The sequence below is a fragment of the Chelonoidis abingdonii genome, chromosome 4 (assembly GCF_003597395.2).
Source record: "Chelonoidis abingdonii isolate Lonesome George chromosome 4, CheloAbing_2.0, whole genome shotgun sequence".
NCBI classification, from domain to species: domain Eukaryota; kingdom Metazoa; phylum Chordata; order Testudines; family Testudinidae; genus Chelonoidis; species Chelonoidis abingdonii.
In genome coordinates, this window is record NC_133772.1 from 79,163,162 (window position 1) to 79,187,364 (window position 24,203).

Below are 24,203 nucleotides of genomic sequence, written 5' to 3' on the forward strand. Positions count from 1 at the left end.
ACTACTTGAGATCTATGCCCTGATTTTAATCTGTTGCATGGTTAGGACAGTTAACTAGAACCAGTTCAGGAACCCTGATTATTCTTAATCTCTGTATGAACAATCAGCTGAGTATCCAATTTCTATGCAAATCTCAAGTGGGAAATATCCTAGTACTTAAATATCATCAGAATGCAGTTAGACAGGATCTGCCGCCAAAGAGCCAATGTTACAAAATATGCCAAAGATACAACATTCAGGAATAAGTATATGAAGTAACAGAGCTCAAAGATCTGGCCCTCAGCCACACTTGAGATTCACAGAGACTACAGGTCCGCAATGCAAGACTGCCTGATCAACCTGGAGCACTGCATGCTGGTACCCTTATTGGAGCAGAAGCCAGCAACAAACTACTCTACTTAATGTAATTTCAGGCTCAGGGCAAGTTGGTGGCACAGCTGGACAGGGGTCAGATATCACTGACATATTTTAGTTTCACTTCATGCCGAAGCAGACTGAGCATTTCATGCAGACAAGAAGCAAATCCTACAATTTTCAGGCATAGTTACTAAGTGTCCTAGCACGCAGTCTCTCTTTATCTAGGTATTTCTTCCAGACCCATCACCACGGTACCTGAGCACTACCAGAATTATAAAGCCATATGAAGAGCCCAGAGCCTGTATCCTTAATGGGTTTTGGGGACAACCAAGAGAAGGTATCTGTGGAAGCTAGGGAGATGGAGTTGAAGTCGGCAAGATGCAGTTTTTCAAGGTTACATTAGGAACCAGCTGACTCCAGGATGAAGGACAAATATATCATATCCATGTAATGCTTTCTTTGTACTTAAACTATTAAACTATTGCAGAGGGAGAGGGTAAAAAATGTAAAATGGAAGGAATATGCCGAGGGCATGGCAGACTGGTGAGCAGGAAGAGATAAGGCAGTGGGGAACACCCACACAGAAAGAATTGCACTAAGGCAGCTGTGAAAAAACAAACCCGAAAAACTCTTTGTAAGCTCAGAAGCTTCTCTCTCTTACCAACAGAGGGTGGTCCAATAAAAGATATTACCTCATCCATCTTGTCTCTGTGAAAAACAGTGGCATTTATCAGCAATTCCAGGGCCTGAGCGAAAGGCTCAGCCAGCAGAAAGTTCAGTGATCATGGAAAAAATTCCTAGCACCAGAACAGAGCTCAACTGCATTGATAAATCCAATGGCATTATAACAGTCAAGCTCCTGACATTTGGGGATGGACTTCAGAGAATGTTAACAAATGTGACCACCTTCCTCAGCAAGCACATTGAGCCACCTAGCACAGCATCAGGCTAGCGTGGAGGACACACCACCGTAACATGATGTCCCACCAGCAGCTGGCGGAAGAAAAGTTGCCCCTCAAGAATTTCATGGAAGAGTGGCCAATCGGAGTGCCAGTTGCACAGCAAGTTTATTTCCTGATTACAACAGTGGATGAGAGGGAGGGAAGCAGTCTCAGCACGGATGCCTGAAGCATACGCCACAATAGAATGAAGCTGGATCCAAGCTAACCTGGCCCAAAGAAATCATCACCACCCAAGAGGAGGAACAGAACTCACACCAACACCCGAGAACCCAAGGGTGCCCAGCATGAGGTCTGCAGGCTAAACGCAGCTCAGGGAGTTCTGCCATGTCTAACATGGAGGTGCAGTGCACAGAGACAACAGTATCAGCTGGATGCACCTCCACATTAAAGAGGAAGAGGGTGGCTGCAATTTACCTGGTTTAGTGCACATTACATGCAGCCTTCACTCTTCTGGCAAGTTGCCAACACAGCCCTAGGCTGGGCAAAGTTTGGGCTACCCTGAGATAACCCAGCTACAGGCCACAATCATGCTAAAGGAATACCATGATCCAGAGCATCGAATGCCAGTTACATGAGAACCAGTCACTCTACCTACCTGACTGGGCCTCATCAAGTGCACCCTGCCCTGGAGGAACAGAAACAAAGTTACAACAAGCCATGTCTGAAGCCCCTTTACAGGAACAATCTTAAGAACTGAATTCCAGAGTCTGTACAGGCAATCACACACACACTGAAAGATCCCATGCCACTCCCACCCATTTCCAGCTCTCTTGTTCAGGCTCCAACATGGATACTAAGCCAGCTTTAGGAGGCTGGCAAGAACACAGCTACCCTTAGAAGCCACTCCACCCTCTCAGCCTCATATGCCACAGGAACTGGGCCTTCCTGGGCACATCACAAATATCAACTCTGCAGAGCAGGGCTGATTCCAGCATTTTTGCCGCCCCAAGTGGCAAAGCAAAAAAAAAGAAGAAAAAAAAAGATAAAGCCAATCAGCAGCACTTCAGCGGCAGCTCAATCGTGCCACTTCATTCTTTTGCGGCAATTTGATGGCAAGTCCTTCGCTCCTTCTCTTCCTCTTCAGTGGCACTTCTGCGGCAGCTCAAAGAGGAAGAGCGGGACAAGGGACCTGCCGCCGAATTGCCGCCAAACACCCGGACATGCCTCCCTTTTCCATTTGCCACCCCAAGCACCGGCTTCCTTCGCTGGTGCCTGGAGCCGGCCCTGCTGCAGAGGCAGCTCATCACTTTGCACCATGTCAATGTCCCAAAGGAATGTCAAAGCCAGCAGATAAATACAACTGAGTGCAGAGAGGAAGGGATTCCTGTCCAAATAACAGCAATGAAAACACACTGCACTAAAGGGGAAAGGACCAGTGTTATCACTGAGGGAAGGTGGCACAGGAGCCCTGCTGAGCACGCCTGTCATTGGCACAACCTATTGCGACACACAGCTCCAGTGCAAGCTCTGCAGACAGTCACTGCCTTTGCTCTAGTATCCCCTTGAAATGGCAGTTACAAGAACTCAGAGATGTGTTCAAAAGTCAGATAGAGTCAATGTCGGCTCCTGGATCTGTCATCGAAGTACAACACAGTAAGATGCAGCAACACGCAGTGCTCTGCCTTTTGTGATGCCTGCAGGAGGACTGGAATTCCTCTCCCTTTGCAGAGATGGAAGCTCTCCACTGCTGCAGCAGGCTGTGCTATACACCTAGGCCTGTTTTGCCAGGGCGGCCCAAAAAGCTACCAGTGTTTGAAATCTACTGCTTCTCATGCATAAAAACAGAAACAAGCCTCAAGTTTCAGGGATTGGGAAGGGGTCTATTGGGCAGAGGCTACAGATTATTCACAGGAGATCACATACAGGGTTCTAATTTCCCTGTGCCAGGTGGGGGGAAGCCAATTATTTGGGGGAAAGCAGAGATTACAATGCATCTCGCAGCTGCAGGTTTGAGAGACAGGCACTAAAGGAGTAAAGGCAGCTCCCTTGTCTCCTTCACCATTACCTGGGCTCTGGAACGCGGGTCCACCGGGCAGGAGGATAAGTGGTAATTCACTGCCTTATAGCAGCTCTAAAATTCTCTGCTTTCCCAAATTCCAGTGGGATTTGCATTCTCTGGATCCTACTCTCACCTCCTTGATGGCCCCTAACCATTAGCCACGTTTGCTGTGATTCATTCTTGTCTGTGATTTGGGGTCAGGATTACTTGCCACAGTTTGGCTTTGCCCCCAAAGTGTTAGAAATGGCTATTAAATCTTTTAGACATTACTAACAAAATACAGATATCTGGAGAGGAAGCCCAGGGGGTGAACCTGAGTCTGGAGTGGTTCCAACAAAGCCCTCAGAGCATGGGCTAGCAGGCTTTTCTCCAAATGTTGCATGTTGTGGTTTCTCTCAGATCTCACATTGCAGAAGTGGTTGCTGAGGTGCTGAACAGCCTTTGCACGAGTTTCTGCAAAAGTGGTTAAGGAGTTTAACTGCTACAGGGCAGGAATTCCACTGCCAAGAAGCGGAGGAACCCACAAACAAGAAATGCACACAGGATGCACCAGAGATCTCTACCCTTGGCCTACTCAAAAAGTTTGTCAACAAGTTTGACAAAGAAAATTTGAAGAATTTTTTTTTCACAAAATATGTCTGTTTTCCATGGAAAATATCAATGTTTCATCAAAAAGAATTAAACACTCAGAAAACAAAATAATTTAGCCAAAATCTAAAATATTCTGATTCAAAAGGGTGCCACAGTGCCTCATGGGAGTCATAGTCAGATGCCTTATGCCTCTATGCACTAGGCTGTCTAGCAGAACTACATCACCCATGATGCACCACAGCCAGGGACTCCTCAAAACACATCCCCTTGCTTTATCAAGGAGGGTGAAATGGTGCATCATAAGAGAAGACATATTCCTTACAGAAAGCCTGACTCACAGAGGAGAATGGGAGCATACTGTCCCTCAAGTACAACTCTCATGAAGCAACTTGGAATCACTGTGGATCAAAATATTTTGTTTTTGATATTTCACTGAAAAGCCAAAATTTCCAGGGGGAGCAGCGGAGAACAACCATCAAAAGACTATTTTCCAACCAGTTCTACTCCACACTTCTTAGAGTTCAAATCCTTCCTCTTAGGGCCCAGATAGCTTGCAAGTCCAGAGGACAACCTGGATCACAGATTAGTACCAGCAAGATGATGATTGTCCCAATACTTGAGTAGCCATAATTGTTTTTGTAATATTAAGATGTGCTGTACAAACATTGTTCATCCTTCCATCAAGAAGCTGCGCTAATCTCACCTGACAGCCCTGGATGCAATAAACTCAGCCTGAGAATGAGAACTAGCCTTCTGCTTCTATTTCCTTGAAATGTCTCAGAACAGTGGCCCAGAATGCACTTCAAGAAGAGATGGACAGAATTACCCACATGCCCTCTGCCCTGAAGTGCAGAACAGGGCATGGGTGGCTGAGCAAAGCCACGGGAAGAATCTATTGAAGCAGCAGGATGGGCAAAACCTCTATCTCTGCAGCCATTTGGTAATGATTACAAGAGAAATGAGGCAGGGGCTGGCCATGGTGACCTGTCACTGCATGGAGAAGGCTTAAGTGCAGATCAGCAGCCTGTCTGGTGAGCTAAAAGCAGCTCAGTGTTAGTTCTCCAGGTTTGGGTGGCCAAGGGCTATTTTCTAATCAGTTTCTTCCTAGTCTGTAAGAAACTCCCTTAGTGCTTCTTTCCAGCAATGAAACCATGCGCTCTTCACCATTAATAGGGGCCCTGCTCCCACAGCACCAGTTCAGACCCTGCTGGATTAACCAGACCCCCTGCAGTCCTGGGAGTGTGACCCTGTGATTCCAAGGTCTGGGCTGTGGTTTGACATTTTGAATATTGTTTCAGTTACTTTATTAATAATTGACTAAGAGGCTGAATAAACAGCCTTGTCACGGAGCCCAGAGTGTGACTCAGGCAGCCCCTTTGAGCAGCAGGGCCTGCTGCCAGGAGCTGAATACGTCAGGGAGCCTCTGGACTACATCTCCATTAACTTGCTAATTGGAGCTGGCCTGCCAGCTCCCCACTGCCGGGGTGGGCTGTCATCAGTTCTGAAAAAACTGGTTGCTGGTGAAGGGTCCCAGACTAACATCTCTGGTGATCTATAGCAAGGGTGGGCAAACTATGGCCTGCGGGCTGCATCTGGCCGTCAGACCTTTTAATCTGACCCTCGAGCTCCCACTAGGGAGTGGGATCAGACGCTTGTCACTCCGCGCATGCCATGGCTCCACACAGCTCCTGGAAGCAGCAGCATGTCCCACCTCCAGCTCCTACATGTAGGGGCAGCCGGGGTCTCCACATGCTGCCCCTGCCCCAAGTGCCAGCTCTACAGCTCCTCTTGGCCAGGAACTGCGGCCAATGGGAGCTGCGGGGCAGCACCTGCGGACAGGGCAGTGCACAGAGCCACTTGGCTGGCACTGCACCTCCACATAGGAGACGGAAGGGGGACATGACGCTGCTTCCAGGAGCCGCTTCAGGTAAGTGCCACCTGGAGCCTGCACCTTGACCTCCTCCCACCCCCAACCCTCTGCCGCAGCCCTGATTCTCCTCCTGCCCTCCAAACCCTTCAGTCCCAGCCTGGAGCCCCCTCCCGCACCCTAAACCCCTCAGCCCCAGCCTGGAACCCCCTCCCACGCACTTCAACCTCCTGCCCCAACCCAGAACCCCCTCCCACACCCTGAACCCCTCATTTCTGGCCCCATCCTGGAACCCACACCCCCAGCACAGAACCCATACTCCCCTCACATCCCAACCCCTTGCCTCAGCCCAGAGCCCACTCCCGTACTTCAAACCCCTCTGCTCCACCCCCAGCCCCTCCTGCACCCCAAACCCCTCATCCCTGGCTCTACCCCAGAGCCCGCACCTCCAACCAGAGCCCTCAACCCTTCCCACATCCTTGCCCTAGCCTGGAGCCCCCTTGCGCACCCCAAAGTCCTCATTTCTGGCCCCATCCAGATTCCGCACCCCCAGCCAGAGCCCTCAACCCCTCCCACATCCCAACCCCTTGCCCTGGCCTGGAGCCCCCTTGTGCACCCCAAAGTCCTCATTTCTGGCCCCACTCCAGAGTCCGCACTCCCAGCCTGAGCCCTCACCCCCGCCCGCACTCCAACTGCCAATTTTGTGAGCATTCATGGCCCGTCACATAATTTCCATACCCAGATGTGGCCCTCAGGCCAAAAAGTTTGCCCACGCCTGGTCTAGAGCCTCCATTCTCAGAACAAGTTTAGCCTGGGCAGCAGCAGAGTGAGCTTTCCCCCACCAGCAGCTGCCAATGTGCTTCAGCCCAGCCCTAAAGAGACCTGTCCCCCTTTTAGGGGTCAAAACAGAATCCTATTTGCATGCTACATTCAGTCTTGGGCCTCTCCACTGAAATTCTCAACAGCAAGCTAATTCGTGCCAACTATGCAGGTGGCTGTAGTGATGTTTGTCTGGACTGAGGCCATCTCCCTTTGAACTGAGTACTAGCCTTCCCTCCATTCATAGACTGGTTCTGCAACTGCTGTGGTCTCCCTCCTGGAACCTACAGACACAGAGAATCCAAACAGTGTCACACTGGGTTTCATGGGTCTTCAGAGATCAGCTCTGAATCTACTCAGTATAGTTCCAAGATGTTAGCTCATGGAATTCAAAGCTGAGTGGCAGGCACTGAGCATGCCCAGGGCACATGGTTGCTGGGTGGGAGAGTGGCAAGCAGAGGACTATTTGCAGGGGGAGGAAATCACCAGCCTAGAATAAGGCAGGTCAATGCTCTCCAAGTTGGACTTGAGATGATCATAGAACACAGGAACTAGACAAATGTAGCAGGTCATCAGCAACCCAACTACAAAAGCATTCACTGGCACAAGCTTCAGAGGAAGGCTTTCAAACCACACAAAGATCACAGGGCTAGGCAGTTAGAAATTACAATGGATAGATAGTATCAGAGGGGTAGCCGTGTTAGTCTGAATCTGTAAAAGCAGCAGAGAATTCTGTGGCACCTTATAGACTAACAGATGTTTTGGATCATGAGCTTTCGTGGGTGAATACCCACTTCCTCGGATGAATGGATAGATAACCATCAATGGTGGGGGAGGAGATTCCTTCCACAGCCCAGGCCCACATTCCAGTCAGCCATCCTGCCAGATGAGAACCTCCTGAAATCCCACCTACCATTTCAGTAAGATATGGAATTTTTCACTTTGTACCCTACACTGTTATGTAGAGTTGCTGTGCCCTGCCTCTGAGCTGGCTGGATTTCAGTGATGCCTATTCATGCAGTTTATAAAATACACTGGGATCCCTTGGGATAAAAGCTCTACAGAAACACTGGAGATTATATCAGCACACAACACATAACAGAGGATATCCTTGGTTTGGGCCCATCACTCCGTGGTTCTTCTTGGTTCTGATCTAACCACTCCGTTAAGCACTGTGGCCTTTGTCTGAGGTGAACGAGTGTCATTTAAATCTTCAATTCCTGGTGTTTAGAAACAACTACCTGCTCCGCCTTAGCAAATATCTGAGCTTCTGTCACTGAAGCATTAAATGGCACAAACCTGCGCTCCTCCAACATCATCACCCTGTTCTCAATAATGCTGTGGTTATCAGGGACAGCTGTAATGCTGGGGATTTTAGACCCTGGAAACAGGATCAGGAATCTGGCAAACCAATACACTATGGACAAGAATTTAAGGGTATGTCTACACTCAATAAAATAGCCGCATCTAGCCCACGTCAGCTGACTTGGGCTTGTGGAGCTCAGGCTATGGGGCTATAGAACTGTAGTGCAGATGTTTGGGCTCGAGGTGTAGCCTGGGCTCTGGGAACCTCCTCCCTAGCAAGGTCTCAGAGAACAGGCTCTAGCCTGAGCTGGAACATCTATACTGAAATGTTATAGCTCCGCAGCCTGACCCCACGTCAGCTGACCCAGGCCCAATGAGGCTGTGCTGTGGGTCTTTTATCACAGTGTAGACCAGTGGTTCTCAAACTTTTGTACTGGTTACCTCTTTCACATAGCAAGCCTCTGAGTGTGACCCTCCCCCCTTATAAATTAAAAAACACTTTTTAATATATTTAATACCATTATAAATGCTGGACGCAAAGCGGGACTTGGAGTGGAGGCTGACAGCTTGCAACCCCCCATGTAATACCTCACAACCCCCCAGGGGTCCCAACCCCCAGTTTGAGAACCGCTGATGTAGACATACCCTCAGAGACACTTTGGCCAGAGACTGAATTTTTCCACTCATCCTGACCAGCCAAGGCTCTCTAGACACAAAAGTAGCCTGGAAAAAGCCATCATTTTAGGGACACACAACAATAGTGAGAATCTCCAAAAAGCTGGAGTGGCATCACTAAAGAGGAGAAAGGAGCCAGACTCCAGCCAAATGTCCCAAACAACCCAGAGAAGGGATAATACCAGTGCAACTTTCATTTCTCCAAGGGATCTGATAGTCTTCAGGCCTGGGATTCTTTTCTTTCCTCCCCTCCTCTCTCCCCCTTCCCCCCCCCTCCCCCCGATTTCTCTTCACATGTAAGAACACAAACCAGGGTGCAAAGATAGTGGAGGGGTGCATGGATAATGCAAGCTGAAGGAGTGGGAGAATCAAGTTGTGGGAGACTGGGGAGGGTTTCTGGCAGCAGGAGAGCTTGCCAAACTGGAAATGGTTCCAGAGCAAAATCCTGACCTGCACCTTCCAAAAACTCGAATCACAGAGATCTCAGCTGTAACTGGCAAAGCGTGTTTGCAGCGCTCCAAGAGTTAATATATTTAAAAGGATGTTTGTGAAACAGGGAGGGAATCAGGAATGTTAGTGCTGCAGCCTAATTATCACTGAAGTATCAACAATGTTAACCCCTTCCCATCTGCTTCCGGTAGCAGACACATCCAGCAAAGGCTGCCCGCACAGTCCAGCTACAGTAAAGGGTGCTGCATAGGAACAAGGCCACAAGCGTTGACTATGCAAATGGTATGGTCCCCCACCAGTTAATGTGCCAATTGCTCAGACAACTTAGATGTTAGTTACTGCCCTGAAGAACCAGGGGGGAAGTGGCAATTCTGGTGTGATCAGCTAGAAGGTGCTGCGGCATGCCTTGGGTCATGCTGGGGCTCCAATGAATGCACCTCAGCAGAAGTGACCAGTCCTCACTCTAATAACTTCAGAGACAGTGAGATCTGGGAATGATTCTGAGTCAAATCGAGAACAATGGAAAATAAGAACTGCCACAGACATCCCAAAGGTTTGAGGCTCCCATCTCCCAAGATGTCACCTGTCCCTGTTGTCTGCCACTGGTGGTTGGCACAGGACAAGCCCCTTTGCACAAGCCCACATCTGATCCCACTGCAGAGGCCACACTGGAAGGAGTAGGGAGAGTGGGTCATTCATTACCTGCTACTTCCACAATCTGGTGCCTAGCAATATCGTAGTATGGATCATCCCAGCGCAGGTGAGTGATGGGCTCAGGGGAGTTGTTAGTGTCCTCTGCACACACACAAAAAAAAAAAAAAAAAACAGAAAACCAGCAATTAGCAGGAAAGCAGAAACGGACCTTGAGCAGCTCAGGGAGGGGCCTGGAAACACAGGGATGAGAACCAGAGGCTCAGTGCCATGGGGAGAAGTTAATGCACTAGCCTGGCCTTCCTGAACACCTGTTTTGAAATCCTGATTGGTCACAAGACAAGCAAGAGTTGTCAAGTCTCAGCCTTGTCCTTGGAAGGCAGCTGTGCATGTCCCAAACCCCACAGCTCAGAACAGTGTCCAGTCAGTCAACTTCTGCTCAGGACTCTCCTGAGCATGAAAATTCGCCCAGCATGTATGAGAGGAAACGAGCCAAGGGCACTGTCAGGGCTGCTCACAGCACAAGTGCTTCTGCACATACCCTGCTGCCTACGCTGCATGCTTTGGTCGACTCACCTGTTCTCTCTGGGCATCAGAGCCCACAAGGGCCCAGCCAGGTATTGCACTTTGGGCTTCGGGCACAAAATGATTCACCCATCTCCATTTCCCAATCCTCACATCCCAGATGGGACTGAGTCAGAGTGTGAGAAGGTCACAGATCCCTGCAACAGGCCAAGGCACAAGGTGTCCTGGAATACCTCTTGGCCTCAAAACAAGCCCTGCACCCAAATGTTTGCTGGCCTCAGCAGGGATGCCCACCTGACTTGGGAAAAACAGGCACTTCATCTGCTGGCCAGTTCTTATCATCTAAGGAAGCCAATTTGAGCTGGCTCAGGGACTGGTTGGTGTCCTCCAAATTCAGGTCATCCTGCAACTCTGAGAGCGGGTCCATGGCAATGGCCCCCAAACTCAGCTGCTTGCCTGAAGAGCCTAGAAGGAAAACTACAGAGATTCTTAAGTCAGACACATACAGATCACACAACTCCACTTCCACAGCCTATCCAGAGGCTCTTCTCTTCCTTCCCCTTCCCTCCCCACTCAGCGCATTCACTGACTTCCTACCCTTCTCTTGACTTCCCCAACGACTGCTCGCACTTTACCCTACCCAGAAACTTTCTCTCCCCCAAATCCCACCCACAGAGCTCTTCTACTTGCAGCCATGGGCACCCTGAGCAGCAGACCCTTCCCTTCTACCTCCTGTTGGGAGGGGGAAAGAGCCCGAGCTTCCAGTGAGTGTCTGCCCTGAGTCCAGCTGTGGCCTGACTGTTCTCCCCGCCCAGACTACTCAATCTGGGAGAGATACTGAGATACAAGGGAAGGTGACAGGCTATACCAGTCCCTGCCTGACACACTGACTGTATCAGCCACTATTTCCACACAACAATGCCCCTCCCTGCCCTAGTGGAGCTGACACTGGGCCCAGCTGCTTGCACTGCAGGGCCCTGCTCTGGAAGCTTTCCCAGATTTCATGTCCCCCAGCTATCAAGGAGGGTCAGGGGGCTCTTAACAGCTATCTGCACTGGCACATATTGATGCTTCAGTGCATTAGAAATAAAATCCTGTTGGGGGCAGCTTGAGGCATCTCTAGTAAAATTTCACTGACTGGACTAAAATTCAAGGAGAACGCCAACCCCTCTCCCCCCACACAACCATTCTCCATTTAGCATCTCACACAGCAAAACCCTTCTCTCCCATCCCAACACATAGGGCAAGAGGCTAGGATACACCTCATGTTATTTCCATAGCACAATAACCAGATGCAGGCAGCACTGCATACGCTGTGCCATGATACTGAGGAGGCTAGGGAGTTTGGAGATTCCAGGGCACGAGACTCAATCGCGGCTGCTGAGAGTTTTTCCTCAGTCTCATCTGGGGTAAAACGTGTGTGTGACCCCAAAATTGAACTAAAGCAGCAGATCTTCAGGAAGTTCCCATTTCTTGAGGGAGCTCTCTAAGGAACAGCTGACTGAGTTTAATGCTGATGCCCTGGTGATATGCAGGAAGCTGATGGATGGGACCGAGGTATAGATCCTGCTCTCAGAAACTAATATTAGCAGCACCATGAAGATGAGAACTCTGTGGCCAGCAGGCTGCATCCCAAAGGGAGCTATAACAAAACAAGGCCAATGATGACACCACTGTTAAGACCATGGGTGGGGGCTGAGGTGGCTTTGTAGTGCTGCAGCCAGTGAGGCATCTGCCATTCACAGGGATGCACACATCCTGGGGGTGGTTCAGAGGGGAACTCAGGCATGTGCAGGCTGTAGAAGGATGGGTTCTGGGATGGGAAAGAGTCTTGTTTGTGTGTGAATGCCCAGAATGCAGTGGCTGGGAACTAAATAGCAGCAAACCACATGACCTTGCTTGAAAACTGACAAAGGAAGCTGTGGTTATAGACCCAAGGTGGCTTTTTCCTGGAATGCAGGAAGGTGGAGAAGCTTGATGCTTTGAATTCCGAGTTCCTACAGCTGCTTGTGAGATCCAAAAGTGCAAGAAGCCTACGAACAGTTAGTGTGACCAGGGTGACATTCCAAACTCTAAAGAGTCTTGCTCATATACTTGGGGCTACACTCATTGCCAGGTTGGGGTGGGGATTTTGCCAGGGCGTTAGTTAGAACCTTGAGAGTTTGTCCCCTCCCTTTGGCAGGGGATGTTGGGAGCACGGATCCTTCCTTATCTCTTCCCCAGCAACTCAGAGACAGTTTTTAACTCGTCCTTGGCTCCCTGATGTCTGGGAGCTATTGCAAGTCAAGTCAGATTCCCATAACCAGAGAGAGACAGACATATATGGGCAGAGGATCTTCAAGGCAAATCAGAAACTATGCAGGGCTTGACAGATCTGCAGTCAGTTAGAGAGCCAAGCAAAACTGTTCCCTGCCCCCTCCTGAGAGCTGGAAGAGCTGCTTGACCTTCCCTTGGATCTCAGTAGGGACATGGAGCAGGACACTATGATCCTCTGGACCATGACCTAATGCTGGAACTATGCAGCAGCTGTAGCCAAGTGACAACCAGCTCGCCACACCTAGCAACAACAGATTCAGTTTCTATAGCAACTGCAGCCAGCATTTGTAGTGATTTAGTCTGATTATAGAATCCCTAGCACCAGTATAATTTCCCCAATAACCCAGCAGACACTCAGGTGTGAAGTCTGATAACCCTGGAGGTTGCATGGAAACTGTCCTCAGCTGGTCCCATCTCAGACCCTAGATCCCTGCAAGCTGCTGTCTTAACTCACAGAAACTTCAATAGGAATGGAGGGAATTCGGGTTCAGTCTTAACTGCTGCCACCCCCTAGATCAGTGGGAAGCCTTTGACATGAGTCCTCTACATCTTAGAGACTAAGTTTAAATTCTACGAGGCAGAGGTGGTGCTGGCACAGGGGGAGCATGGAGCTGGGTTCCCTTAGTTCTCACCATAGGAAGTGCCACAGCCTGGCTTCAGGAACAACTTGCAGCACTGAGCCACAGGCCCAAGTTATTGATTTAAAAGCCAACATCAAGTGGATTCCACATTAGCAGGCTCCTCTCACTGTTGGGGTCTCCAATGCTGGCACCCCATGGAATAGAGTGCAGCAGTCTCTAGGTTCCTTATAGTTCTGCAGTAAAAGAGGGCCTCAGTGCCCTGCGTGACAGCTGATGTTTCCACCCAAGAAGAGCGCTCCCCAGCCTTTGGTCCAGAGGTGGAACTTCCCAGCCCATATACATACAGACAGCTCCCCAAGTCCGGAGAATGGGTTCAGGCTCCATGTGACAGAGAAACCCATGCCATGGAGATTCAAGGGGTAGCAGACTGAGCTTGCATCATCTCTTTGTGAGTTAGTCTCTCTTGCCCCTGAGAATTTTTAAGATGCTTTTCAGGATCCCTTCCAATACTGAGATACCCAGCACTGAGTGCAGTACCCCAAGGGAGGTCTTCCCAAAGCAGTGTGCCCCACCCCACTCCACCCCTCGCCTTGCTTTGGAATGGGAGGGCTCTGGATTGAGGAGCCCAGAACTTAATGCAAGATCCGCATGGGGTCTCCCCAAGGAATAACCTCTCTCTGTTCCTCTAAAGTCTCTGCATATGTAGTCTCTTACTGACAATGGCTTTTTTGCAGCACTATCACATCATGAACTTGTCTCATTTGCTGCCTCCTCCACCAGGTTCTCAGATATTTTTGCACTCCAGGCTTCCCCCTCCAACTGAGTCTGGGGCTTGGTCATTTTTCTCCCAGCTGCATTATTTATTTCGATACAATACTCTACACCAAAGAATGCTCATCTACAACGCCAACTGCTTTTGACATATATTTAAATATATAAAAGAAGAAATACATCATCAAGTAAAGAAGCAATTCCCCTTCCTCAACCACATCTCATGTTAGTCAGCAACTGCCAGACCCAATATGGATAAAAATTCTAGGGCCCTTTGAGTTATTTCTCCGTCCCTGCTCTGCAACTCCTGCCAGTTTAATCTCTGCTGCACACATAGTTATTTTGCCTTACAAGACAGAGAAGGTCCCTAACCCATTACTGCGGGCAAAGATGTCAGCAATTTTTATACAAATATACACAAATTTTTTTATTTATTTTTTTTTAACGCAGTTCAGTGTCAACATCAGCCTCACAGCCCATTCAACACACCAGGACTTATAACTCACCCCTTCACTAGCCCAGTCTCTCAGAAAGAGTCTGGAAAAACAGATATGCCTTGAAACCAACCAAATCAGGCACTGCAAGAATGAGTTCCAGAGTCCATGATGCCCAACCCCCAGTGACAATATCCTGCCCAACCCCCACCTCGAAGTTTGGGAGCGGTTAGCTCAAACATCTCAGCTGACTGCACGTGCAGAGGTATCACACTGAGAGAGAGACACCAACCAAGCAGAGACCCAGGAAGGAAGCAGAAAAGCTGAGCTCAGGTTTATCCCTCAGATTTCCAGCATAAGCTGCTTATCTGTTTCCTCCAGACTCACCCACCGCACAAGTTGCGCTGAATTTCTGAGGAACTGGAGTCATGTGACAGTCTTGAAAAGGCAATTTATCTTTCTAGCCTGCCACAAACCCAGTTCCTTCTGGTCTACCCCCTTGTAGCTCAGCCTCCTCCGCACACCTGGATACCCTGAGCCAAACTAAAGATTCAGACAGCAAGATTCAAAAAGGGAATGGACATTTATATGAAAAACAAGAATATCAGGAAGTCTAACGGTTAATGCTAACAGTTGGAAAGGATATTAAACCTCATGCTTAATAGCATAAGAAAAATCTAACATTAGAGTTCAGGATGAGACTTAATGAGGCGGGGGGGCAGGTGGCTATTGTACCATATCTGCCTACTGCAGAGTTCTTACACTTGCATTTGAAGTATCTGGTACTAGCCACTATTGGAGACAGAATACTGGACTAGATGGACTTTGGGTCTGCTTCAGTATAACAATGTCTACGTTCCAAATTCAGCACTACAGAAGGCAGTGTATCTTCACCGATTTCAAATCCCACATATGTATGAACAACAACATAAAGTGACCTCCTGGGAGCCTGATCCAGAAGAGACATTTCCCTCGCAGGGTCCCTTAATCTCCTGTTGTCTCCGTAGTGCCCTAGTCTATCTTGTATCCCAAATGTTAATTGTGAATGTGGATCTTTGACAAATACTTTGGGGAAAATTGAAGCATATTACAGTTCCTGACCTTTGCTTCTGTCCCATACAGAAACAGTCTTCTCCTTACAGAGCTCCAGCACATCCTTAATCCTGAACTCCCCTACCCAGACTGTCTGACTCCCCCTCCATCAAACTGAGGTTCTAGAATTTCTTCTGCCCTCTATGGTCACTGGTCTGCACTCACCAGCCTGCCAAGCCCCACACACGGCTCAGTTCTCCCCGAGCACAAAGGAATAAAACCAACCCAGGCTCCTAAACAAAGTGCCCCTTCCAAGACACAGGCTGCACCTCCCACTCCCAAATCTACCTATCCACAGCCCCACCATCATCACCTCAGCAGAGCATCCTGGCTCTGTTAAATAGTGGATTTGCACCTATCACTGCCCTGAACATTGTAAGTATTGATTGTGTTATCTGAACAAGTTCTGCTCCCATTCTGTATGCGCTCTCCACCCTCTTCCAATACAAACCCACAGGGCTAGCCTCTAACCCTGCTCTTCTCTACCCTATTTGCAGCTTTCCTAAAGTGGGAGGGGCGATCTAGTAAGGCCACCTAGACACTTAAACTGTGAAAGTGCAAGGGAAGGCAGGGAAAGGCACAATGTCTAAGTAGCTAAAGGGACAATAGAAAAAGTATTTTCTGGTCTCCTCCCTTTAAAAAAAAGAGCGGTGGGCAGTGAGTATTTTGAGTACATCCCATCCAAAGGGTACAAAGAGTGGTTTCTGCTTGGGGTTGATCACTTGCCGCCAAACCCGCCTAACTTTTTTTTTAAACATAACAACGACACTCAGAGACTAGAAATGCAAACTAGGAGATCTCTATTTGCAGCGTGAACAACTTTTTGTCTGGGAATTTCCTTAGTTTTAAAAAGAAAACTAAAAGGTCTAAGACCTCGCTCCAGCCCAGTATGGTGGACCCGGGTGCAGCCCCAGCGCACAGCAGACAGCTCCGCAGCTGGACACCCGCCCTGCCAAGCCCCACACACGGCCCGGTTCTCCCCGAGCAGAAAGGAATAAAACCAACCCGAACTCCTTAGCCAAGCCCCTTCCAAGACACAGGCACCCGCCAATCGACCTATCGACAGCCCAGCGCCGGCTGCTTTGCAGGCGTCTGATCCCTGAACCGCGCTGCCCTCATCCCCCGGCCCGACCCCGCGCGCTCCCGGGCCAGACACGGGGAGAACCCAGGAGTCCGGGCGGCCAGTGCCGCGCTCCCCGCCCGACCCGAACCCCGCAGGCTGGCGCCGCCCCCTCCATGCCGACCCCCGCCCCGGCTCCTCCCGCGACACCGACCCCCATCCGACACCAGCACCGACACCGCCGCTTCCGCCCCTCTCACCAGTCGGCCGCTCCCGGAGCTTCCCGCCTGTCAAACCTGCTCATAAACATCCGCCTCCGAACCGGAAGAGGAATCCTCTCTCCATGGAAACGGCGGTCCGCCCCCATACTCCACTTCCGGTCCCCGCCGCCTTCTGGGTCCCGAGCGAAAGTCGTCCGGACGCGACCGCCGGCTCCGCGGATGGTTCCGCCCCAAAGGGGGCAGCCGGGAGCGGGGACCCTGTTCTCGGCTCCGGTCAGGTGCAGTGGCAGGCTCCGGCCCCGGGCCGGCATGGAGCGGCGCCACCTCGGTGAGTGGCGCGGCAGGCGCTGGCCGGGAGGGCGGGGGCTGCGAGCGAGGGAGCGAGCGCCCGGCGGGATCCTGCCCTGGGCCCTGCGCCTCCCGAGTAACGCCGCCGCTCCCTTGTCTCCCCGCAGGCCGTGAGCAGCGCCCCGTCCGCGGCCACCCGGGGCGGATCCGAGACCCGCCCGCACAGCCTGGCGCGTCTTGCGGAGCTCTGCGGAGCCTCCCTGCCGGACTGGCCCTGGGGCCCTCCCTCGCCCAGGAACCGGGCATGGGCGTCTGGTGCGTGGGGAGAGCCCTGCCGCCGGGAGCGCAATTCGGGCCCCGGGCGGAGCGGGAGCCAGACTGTGCCGCAGAGACAGCGCCCTCGGAGGTACGGTGGGGCTGGGGGGCCTGACAGGCAAACCCCAGAGCAGCTCCAGTAGCACCAGCTGAGGAGGGCGGGCAGGACTTCCTATCCACCACAGAGGCTTTTCATGAAAGGGGGGGCGGGGAAGACTAAGGTCTCAGCCCAGGTGCCAAGCCTGGCGCTGCCCTGCTAAAGTACCCACATGTCCAGCTGTGAACCGTCTGCTGGAGTTCTTTGTTCTCTGCTGCCCGGCTCCCATGTACAGCATTTGCCTTGGCATTTCCAGTGTGGCTGGGGGAGTCTGCAAGCACCCAACACTAGGTGTCACGCCTCACTTTTATTCAGGTCCTTATTGTCTGCCCATCACTATGGGATCTGGGTGCCTGAGTCACTACAGAGATTGGTTACAGGAAGTGCCAGGAGCATCAGCCAGCTCCTATTAAGGGGCAGCTGCTGGGCTTGTAGACCTATTCTGAATTCATTTTGCTTTTCAGGCAAGTCAGTCTGGCAGCTGCTGCTGCAGTGATGAATCCATTTATGAGAGGAGCCTTAGCTGGAGGAGGTTAGTAGCTGTATATGGAATAACATGGAGGTTCCCTTTGGGACATACTGTAAGTGTAAAGAGAGGATCTGTAGTCACTGTAACACTGTGGGATGGTCTTACTAGGCAATGTCAGGCTTGACCAATACATGGATGGCAAACTTCCAAAAAATAGCCCAAGTGCTTCAGAATATGATGTTGGTAACTCATCATGGGGTATTTTTCAGTTGTCGGTTCTGTGCCCTAGTTGAATGCTTCATTGCTGGAAGGTGCCGTCTTCCATGTTCTACCCCACGGTTGGATGCATTTCAGGGGTCGGTGAAATGCTCCCTGGCTGTATAAGGGCTTCTCTGGAATGAAAGATGCTGTGTAAATGTGATCTCACTCTTTCCTTATGTATGTAAGGGGAAAGATGTATTCTTGGCTGTCTGTGTGAAGAGACTGTTTCTGTAGCAGGGCCTCCCAGTGACCCATCTGGAAAGCTAAAGTGACACAGAGACCTGGCATAGTGAAGAGTGTTTTAAGGAGTCAGAGAGAGCTTTATTCTGGAGCTAGTTTGTAGTTACACGCAGCCCAAGAATTCAGAACATATTCTTATCAAGACATTGGGGGCCTCTTGTAGGCAGTTAAAGGGCCTATATCCTAGGAGGACTCTTCTCAGTTGACTAAAATTTGATCATTCAGAGCTTGGCACTCCCATTGAAGGCAATAGGACCTCCATGTGCCCCACGTGGGTGCTGACATTGAGCTTGGTGTCTTGCAGCTTGGTGAAACGAGGCCGGGGGGAGGATGAGGCAAACGTGGCTTTGGTGTGGATCAGTGGAAGGCTCCACATCCGAGTGCAGCATCCTATCGCTGCAGGCACTGAGTTGCTGTACTGGCCTACAGAGGCCCAACCTGGTCCTGCCCAAGTGGAGAGGAGAATGCTGCAAAGCGCATCGGAGGGGATAGCTGTTCCTGATGAGAAACAGCCAAAGGGGCAGCTGGCAGTGGCAGCTGTGACAGAGACTGCAACTCCAGAGGCAGAGGCTGTGGTGCAAAAGGAAGGAGCCTCTCCATGTGGGAATGCATCAGAGCCCTTTGCAGGTACGTTCCTTTCACAGGACATGCAAACTTTGTTCTCTTATGGAAAGGCCGTGACTACAGTGCTGTTAGGCAAAGATCACTACGTGATTCTGGGGACCCCATAACCAGAGTGTCTTCAGAGCTTGGAGCATTGGTGCAGTCCCAGAATAGGGCAGGCTTTAGAGATTGTGAACCCCTGGGGGAGTGAATTTGGAGGGGCCTATAAATTCAATAAGAAATTCCTCCCACATCGTTGTTGTAGGGATTGAGGCCCCTCCCTTTGGGAATGGGGAAGTAATGCTGCCTTGCCTTCCCCACTCTCTCAAAAGAGGAGCATGTAATATGAGGAGGAGGATACTGTCTAGTGTACCAGGGAAGAGGAAGAATCTGTCTTGGTTGTGGGATATTTAGCTTATCTCCATAGTGAGCATTATAGAGGTGTAATGGGGACTTGCCTGTTTTGTTGCTGGTCAGATACCCAGGTGGGAGGTGGGCTGCTGTCTCTGAAGTGGCTGTAACTACATACCTCACAGAACTGACTCTTCATGGCTCTAATCACAGCTGTATTTTCCTTCTCCTGCTCTGAATGTCCCCTTGCGGTTAGTGTTTGGGTAGAACTATCCATTTTTGAGGAGTCCAGAAAACATACTAGCAGCTGGGACTCAATAGGCAACACTCTGGCCCTGCAGCCCCCCTGCGCCCTGTGACAGGGCCCTGACCCTACATCACTTCAGGAAGTGGCAATGCAGAATGGAGAATGTTGCAGTTCCTAGCTTTACCAGCCATGATATAGCTCCACAAAGTCCTGCCTGGATGTGCTGGGGTTAAAATTCCTCCCCTGTTTGGAGAGAGGCATCTAGGAGCCAGATGCTTGATGTCCCTGGGTAGGGTAGAGTGTCTGTCTCTGAATTCCTCCATTTTCTCTGTTCCAGACAGCACAAGCCTGTTGTCTTCCAATAGCCAGTGTTGATTTTCCCCCTGTTGTGTGTCTGTGCAGGGGATCCTGATAACTCCAAGGTGATGGAGAATGAAACTAGAGTCGAAGGCAGCAGGCAGCCAGCCAAACGTTCCCACAGGCTGCAAGACAACAGCAGGAAGGAGGAAGGAAGCATGACCCTTGGACATGAGCCTGGGGATGCCAAGATGCAGAGGAAAAAGAACCAGCACTATGAGAGCACCTCAGCAGCTAAGACTAACAGCAGATGCAAAGAGGACTCAGTCAAGGAGATGGACCCGCAACCCAGGGTCAAGAGAGCAGATGGGAAGCCAAAAGAGGCATGTCATGGGAAGTTCCATCTGCCGTTATCTCCCCCAAACGGGGTTCGACTCAGCGCTCGCTTGGCTGGGAAGCCGCGCAAGGTGCATGCACTGACCAGCCAGTGCTTGCAGGAGTTCAATGCTAGGGTGTCTGTGCAGGAGGCCAAGCGGCCAAGCACTTCCGAGGGAGGTGGTGCAGAGACACGCAATAAAGTAGGGCAGGTTTCCAAAGGCCATTCCAAACTAGAGCCCCTGGAGCAAAGGATGAAGGGCCTATCTAATGGTCCTGATGAGCTGGACAAGTACCCAGAAGTGGAGGTCAGTATTGCATTGGAGGAGGGGCCTTCTGGGAGCCTGGGTGTATCTCAGCAGAAGTCCCTGCCACATGAGGATGAGGCTGGTGAGCGCAGGTATCGCTGTGGGGAGTGCGGCAAGGCCTTCCTCCAGCTCTGCCACCTCAAGAAACACAGGTTCACCCACACTGGCTACAAGCCCTTCCTGTGCACTGAATGTGGCAAGAGCTACAGCTCTGAGGAGAGCTTCAAGGCCCACATGCTCTTCCATCGGGGTGTGCGCCCCTTCCAGTGCAAGCAGTGTGACAAGGCCTATGGCACTAAGCGAGACCTGAGGGAGCATGAGGTGCTGCACACGGGCGAGCGGCCCTTTGCCTGCGAGGAATGCGGCAAGACATTCGCCCGCCGGCCTTCCCTCCGCATCCACAAGAAGATCCACCTAATGAAGGAGCTCAACCTAGCCAACCCCAAGGTATGCAAGTGTGCCATTTGTGAGCGTTACCTGGCCAACCCTGGCTCCCTGCGCAACCACATGCGCCTGCACACTGGGGAGAAGCCCTACATCTGCCCCTACTGTGGCAAGGACTTCCGGCAGCAGGGCAACCTGCGCGGCCACCTGCGGCTCCACACCGGCGAGAAGCCCTACAAGTGTCGCTTCTGTGAGGACGCCTTTCCCCAGCTGCCGGAGCTGCGGCGGCACCTCATCTCCCACACTGGGGAGGCCCACCTGTGCACGGTATGTGGCAAGGCGCTGAAGGACCCCCACACGCTGCGGGCCCATGAGCGCCTCCATACCGGTGAGCGCCCTTTCAAGTGCGAGCAGTGTGGCAAGGCATACACGCTGGCCACCAAGCTGCGCCGGCACCAGAAATCTCACCTGGAGGACATGCCTTACAAGTGTGATGTCTGTGGCATGGGCTATACCCTTCTGCAGAGCCTCAAGCGCCACAAGGTCACCCACAAGGGGGCCAGAGACTCCATTAAGCTGGTGGAGGCTGCAGTCTTGCTGGGCATGGACATGCCAAAGGCTGCAAGGAAGAGGCTCAAAAGAAAAGTCCCTCAGGAGTCGGGTACTGAGGAGCCTACAATGCTCATGGTGCAGTCAGTGGAGATCCCAGCACCAATAAGTGACGCAGAGCTTATGATAACTGCCAATGGGCATTACATTGCCACTTACCAGCCCCCAGGCAACCCCCCTGAGTCTGGGGTGCGCAGGATGCTGGGCAGCGCAGCCCCTGCTGGGCACCTGGAAACAAACAATGATATCATTGAGATCATGATCTCTGAGCACGAGCACAAATGTATCATCGTGCAGGATGAAGGCTCCCCCAGTGACATGGTCATCATCCAGGAGGGTGTAGGTTTCGGTGCTGTAGCCGAGGTGGTGGAGGTAGAGACGGGGACCTGACACCCAGCCTCTTTCCAACCCGTTTGACTTCTCTACAGCTGTACAGAATATAAAATCTATTTTCTAACTTTTGTGTGTGTTGTGTCTGTGTTGCTGGGAGACCAGGCCCTACCATGCAGGATGAGCGGCCAGCAGTGCTTCACATCTTTTTGTGGAGAGGTCAGGAGGGCGTGACATAAGGCCTGGTCTACACTAGAAAATTAGGTTGGTGTAATTACGTCGCTCAGGGAAGTGAAAAATATGGCACAGTCAGCACTAGGATGACAGGAGAATTCTCCTGTTGACTTAGCTACCATCTCTCAGGGAGGTGGGTTACCTACAGTAATGGGAGAACCCCTCCCATCGGCATAGTTAGTGTCTTCACTGAAGAGCTAGAGCTGCATCACTGCAGTGTTTTAAGTATAGACAAGCCCTAAATATCATTAACCCAGGTCTCTGGCAGCTGCCCCTCTCTGTTGGAAATCTATAGGTAGTGTGTGCTGGGCCTGGTGAAAGGAAAACACTGGCTGATGGAGTGAGAAACTCATTACAGAGTATCAGAGGAGTAGCTGTGTTAGTCTGGATCTGTAAAAGCAGCAAAGAGTCCTGTGGCACCTTATAAACTAACAGACGTTTTGGAGCATGAGTTTTCATGGATGACGAAATGCATCCGACAAAGTGGGTATTCACCCACGAAAGCTCATGCTCCAAAATGTCTGTTAGTCTATAAGGTGACACAGGACACTCTGCTGCTTTTACTCATTACGGAGGAAATCCCACACATAACTAATACAAAAGACAATGCCACTGCTGTCCTGTCCCCAGACTGCTTAAGGGTTAAATGAGCACCATTGTTCTGTGGTGAAGGCAAGGGTGAGCACAAACAAACAGCTAGTGAATCAGTTTTGACCACTTCTCACTTTGGTTTCGTTCCACAGTTGCACTGCAGTATTTCAATTATTTCTTCCCCTTTTGTCCACTGAGGGTGATCGTAGCTCCAGGCACAGCTGAAGAGATGCTGAGCCAGTTACCAAGGGGTTTACAAAGTTCTTTTGTTTTCAAGATCACTCTTTACAAGTAGAACAAGCAAAGCTCCATCCCATTCCCCACGAGAGGCCAGGGCAGGATGCTTCTCCGTATGGTCTGTGTTTTGCCTGTGTTTAGCCTTATATAATAATTCAAGGCCATGACAGTAGTTGCTCCCTAGGATTTCCCTCTTGTCCTCTTCCCTGCAGGCTCTGCTTCAGCACCTCCTTTGGCACCTACAGTAGTGAATGGGTCAGCACTGCGTTGCAAACGGGACACCGAACTCTGTCTTCAGTTTCCATGGGCTGAACCTCTTTTGCCCCAGTGAGGGTAGTTTGAATGCACTGTGCAGTTCCTCTCCTCATTAAAGGGCTCTGGTCTTGGAGTGGCTCCTTTTCCCTTTGCTGTGTAAAGGCTTTGGCCATCACTGGATCTGTGTTTATTCCCATCAGTAAAAACAACCAGGAGTCTTGTGGCATCTTAAAGACTAACAAATATATTAGAGCATAAGCTTTCATGGGCTGTGACCCACTTCTTCAGATGTATGGAGTGAAAATTACAGTAGGCAGGCATAAATATACAGCACAAGAAAAGATGGTAGTTCCCTTACCATGTGGGGGGGTCAGTGATTCAGTCAGGGTGGATGTGTCCCATTCCCAACAGTTTACAAGAAGGTGTGAATGTCAGAGTAAAATTACTTTTTGTAGTGCTAACAATGCCAATTCCATCAGGGTGGATGGCCGATACTCAACAGTCGATGGGAGATTACTTCTTGTAGTGACCCAGCCATTCCCAGTCTTTATTCAGGCCTAATTTGATGGTGTCAAGTTTGCAAATGAATTCCAGTTCAGCAGTTTCTCTTTGAAGTCTGTTTTGAAGGTTTTTTTTGTTGAAGAATGGTCGCTTTTAAGTCTGAAATTGAGCATCCAATCCCAGTGTGCAACCTGCCACCGTCCACACAGTGTGTTTTGAGAAGTTTTGGCAAGACATGGTGGGGTAGAAACAAGTTGTGCAGGGGTGACTGGGAGCAAGGGATCAGGTTCCCAAAGTGCAACTGTCTCCATCCCATAAAACAAGGTTACTCACCTTTGTAACTGTTGTTCTTCGAGATGTGTTGCTCATATCCATTCCAGGTAGGTGTGTGCGCGCCGCACACACAGCCGTCGGAGAAACTTCTACCCTAGCAACACTCAGCGGGTCGGCTGGGCGCCCCCTGGAGTGGCGCCACCATGGCGCCGCATAAATACCCCAGCCGATCCGGCCACCCTTCAGTTCTTTCTTACCACCC

At 50.7% G+C, this 24,203-nt stretch overlaps 2 protein-coding genes across 6 annotated transcripts in view; one reads left to right on the forward strand and one right to left on the reverse strand.

Annotated features, from left to right (window-relative positions):
• The window catches only part of ARHGAP1 (Rho GTPase activating protein 1), a 34,456-nt gene extending 17,628 nt beyond the window's left edge, over positions 1–16,828 (reverse strand). For 3 of the 5 annotated variants that reach the window (XR_004372987.2, XM_032775070.2, XM_032775067.2), the window contains exons 1-3: positions 16,716–16,804; positions 10,496–10,678; positions 9,728–9,820 (exon numbers count right to left, since the gene is read on the reverse strand). Coding sequence is in view for 4 of the 5 variants with exons in the window: in XM_032775070.2 (XP_032630961.1) it covers positions 9,728–9,820; positions 10,496–10,628 (226 nt within the window). In the remaining variant the exon portion in view is untranslated. Of the gene's footprint in view, positions 1–9,727; positions 9,821–10,495; positions 10,679–16,669 lie in introns of all 5 variants that reach the window. The other 2 variants (XM_032775069.2, XM_032775068.2) reach the window with 2 other exon arrangements.
• ZNF408 (zinc finger protein 408) lies at positions 16,799–21,977 on the forward strand. The gene is given in 6 exon segments (XM_032775066.2): positions 16,799–16,950; positions 16,952–17,004; positions 17,132–17,370; positions 17,841–17,908; positions 18,651–18,973; positions 19,950–21,977. Coding segments are annotated over 6 exon segments (2,796 nt in total). The 3' UTR covers positions 21,911–21,977.
• Positions 21,978–24,203: the final 2,226 nt, after the last annotated feature.